At 42.5% G+C, this 1,623-nt stretch overlaps 1 protein-coding gene across 11 annotated transcripts in view; it reads left to right on the forward strand.

Annotated features, from left to right (window-relative positions):
- Nucleotides 1–1,623, forward strand: part of Kif1b (kinesin family member 1B) — a 144,018-nt gene that overhangs the window by 20,166 nt on the left and 122,229 nt on the right. For all 11 annotated transcript variants that reach the window (XM_005353703.3, XM_005353694.3, XM_005353693.3 and 8 more), the window contains one exon: nt 164–343. In XM_005353703.3, coding sequence (XP_005353760.1) covers nt 238–343 — 106 coding nt within the window. In that variant the 5' untranslated portion in view covers nt 164–237. The remainder of the gene's footprint in view (nt 1–163; nt 344–1,623) is intronic.

Raw genomic sequence — 1,623 nt, forward strand, 5'->3', positions numbered from 1 at the left:
AAGATAAGGAACTTTCCTCTTTCCTGTTTGGTAAGTTACTGTTGGGAATGTAAGATCTGTAGCCAGGAAAGGACAGACTTTAGAAATAGAACTGACTGCGCTCACGAGTCAATCTTTACGTCCCTTAGTTCTAATTACAGTGTACACTGTTTCTCTTTTAAAGGAGCCTTGAACAGAACTTCAAAAGAAGATTTGATTTTTATCTCTGGACTGCATATATATTATAAGGCCACCAGAATGTCGGGAGCCTCAGTGAAGGTAGCTGTTCGAGTGAGGCCCTTCAATTCTCGAGAGACCAGCAAGGAGTCCAAGTGCATCATTCAGATGCAGGGCAACTCGACCAGTGAGTACAAGCTGTTTTCCACCTGTGCTTCCCATTTCTTCCTTCCTCCCTCTCAGTGTGCTCAGAATAAGTCCTAACACTTTGACCTTTGCTGTTCAGAATGACCCGTTGGATGGCTTCCACTTAGGGCCATTTTGCTGCAGTACGGGATGTTAGTTCTACTCTTTGTCTTTGAGAAAGCCTGAATAGCTTAAGTAATTTCACTAGTGTCGATGGTACATGACAGTAAAGGTGTAAAGCAGTGATTCTTACTAGATTCTGAAGTAAAATATAACTTTAAAGCCCCAAGATTATTTTTATTTCTTTTATTAAATACAATTTGAGCTTGCTAAGATGTTTTTTGACTACAATGTTTGGTTTGTATGTTGGTTATGATTGTAATGTACAGTAAACTGCCAGGCATGGCCGGGCGGTGGTGGCGCACACCTTTAATCCCAGCACTCGGGAGGCAGAGGCAGGCGGATCTCTGTGAGTTCGAGGCCAGCCTGGTCTACCAAGGGAGTTCCAGGACAGGCTCCAAAGCTACAGAGAAACCCTGTCTCGAAAAACCAAAAAAAAAAAAAAAAAACAAAAAAAAACCTGCCAGGCATGGTGGCACACACCTATAAATCTTGCGGCATTGAGGCAGGAAGAAGTTTGAGGCCAGACTGAGCTACAGAGTGAGTTCCAAGGTTGCCGGTTATTTAGTGACCGTATCTTGAGAAATGCAGTGTGGTCAACACATATTCCAACAGTCGTTTCCTCCTATCTTGGTTCTCTATTAAACTGCTTAGAGAAAAGTGACTTAAGCTGTTTCCATTGCACACATATTACTAAATTATTTTATTTGGGTCTATAGGCAAAATATAATTTTAGATAGAAGTAGACACCATCTTTTAGTGTCTACTTTGTAAATAGAGCAGAGTTATTGATTTTTTTCAGACTGATTACTGCTACACCCTCACAGTGGAATTCTTTTACAATAGGAATAATGTGACATACTAAAATAGCTGTGTGTTGCTAGTGATCTATCCACATTAATTATATTCTTCATTGCTGCAACAAAATACCTGCCAGAAGGACATAGCTGCAGGGGGCTGGAGGCTGCTGGCTGCATTGCGTCCACAATCAGGAATTAGAGGGAGGGAGGCAGAGAGACTGAGACTGCTGCTCAGCTCACTTTCTCCTTTTTAAAAAAAAACAAGACAAACCAGGCGGTGGTGGCGCACGCCTTTAATCCCAGCACTTGGGAGGCAGAGGCAGGTGGATCTCTGTGAGTTCGAGACCAGCCTGGTCTACAA

Source organism: Microtus ochrogaster, chromosome 10 (assembly GCF_000317375.1).
Source record: "Microtus ochrogaster isolate Prairie Vole_2 chromosome 10, MicOch1.0, whole genome shotgun sequence".
Taxonomy (NCBI): domain Eukaryota; kingdom Metazoa; phylum Chordata; class Mammalia; order Rodentia; family Cricetidae; genus Microtus; species Microtus ochrogaster.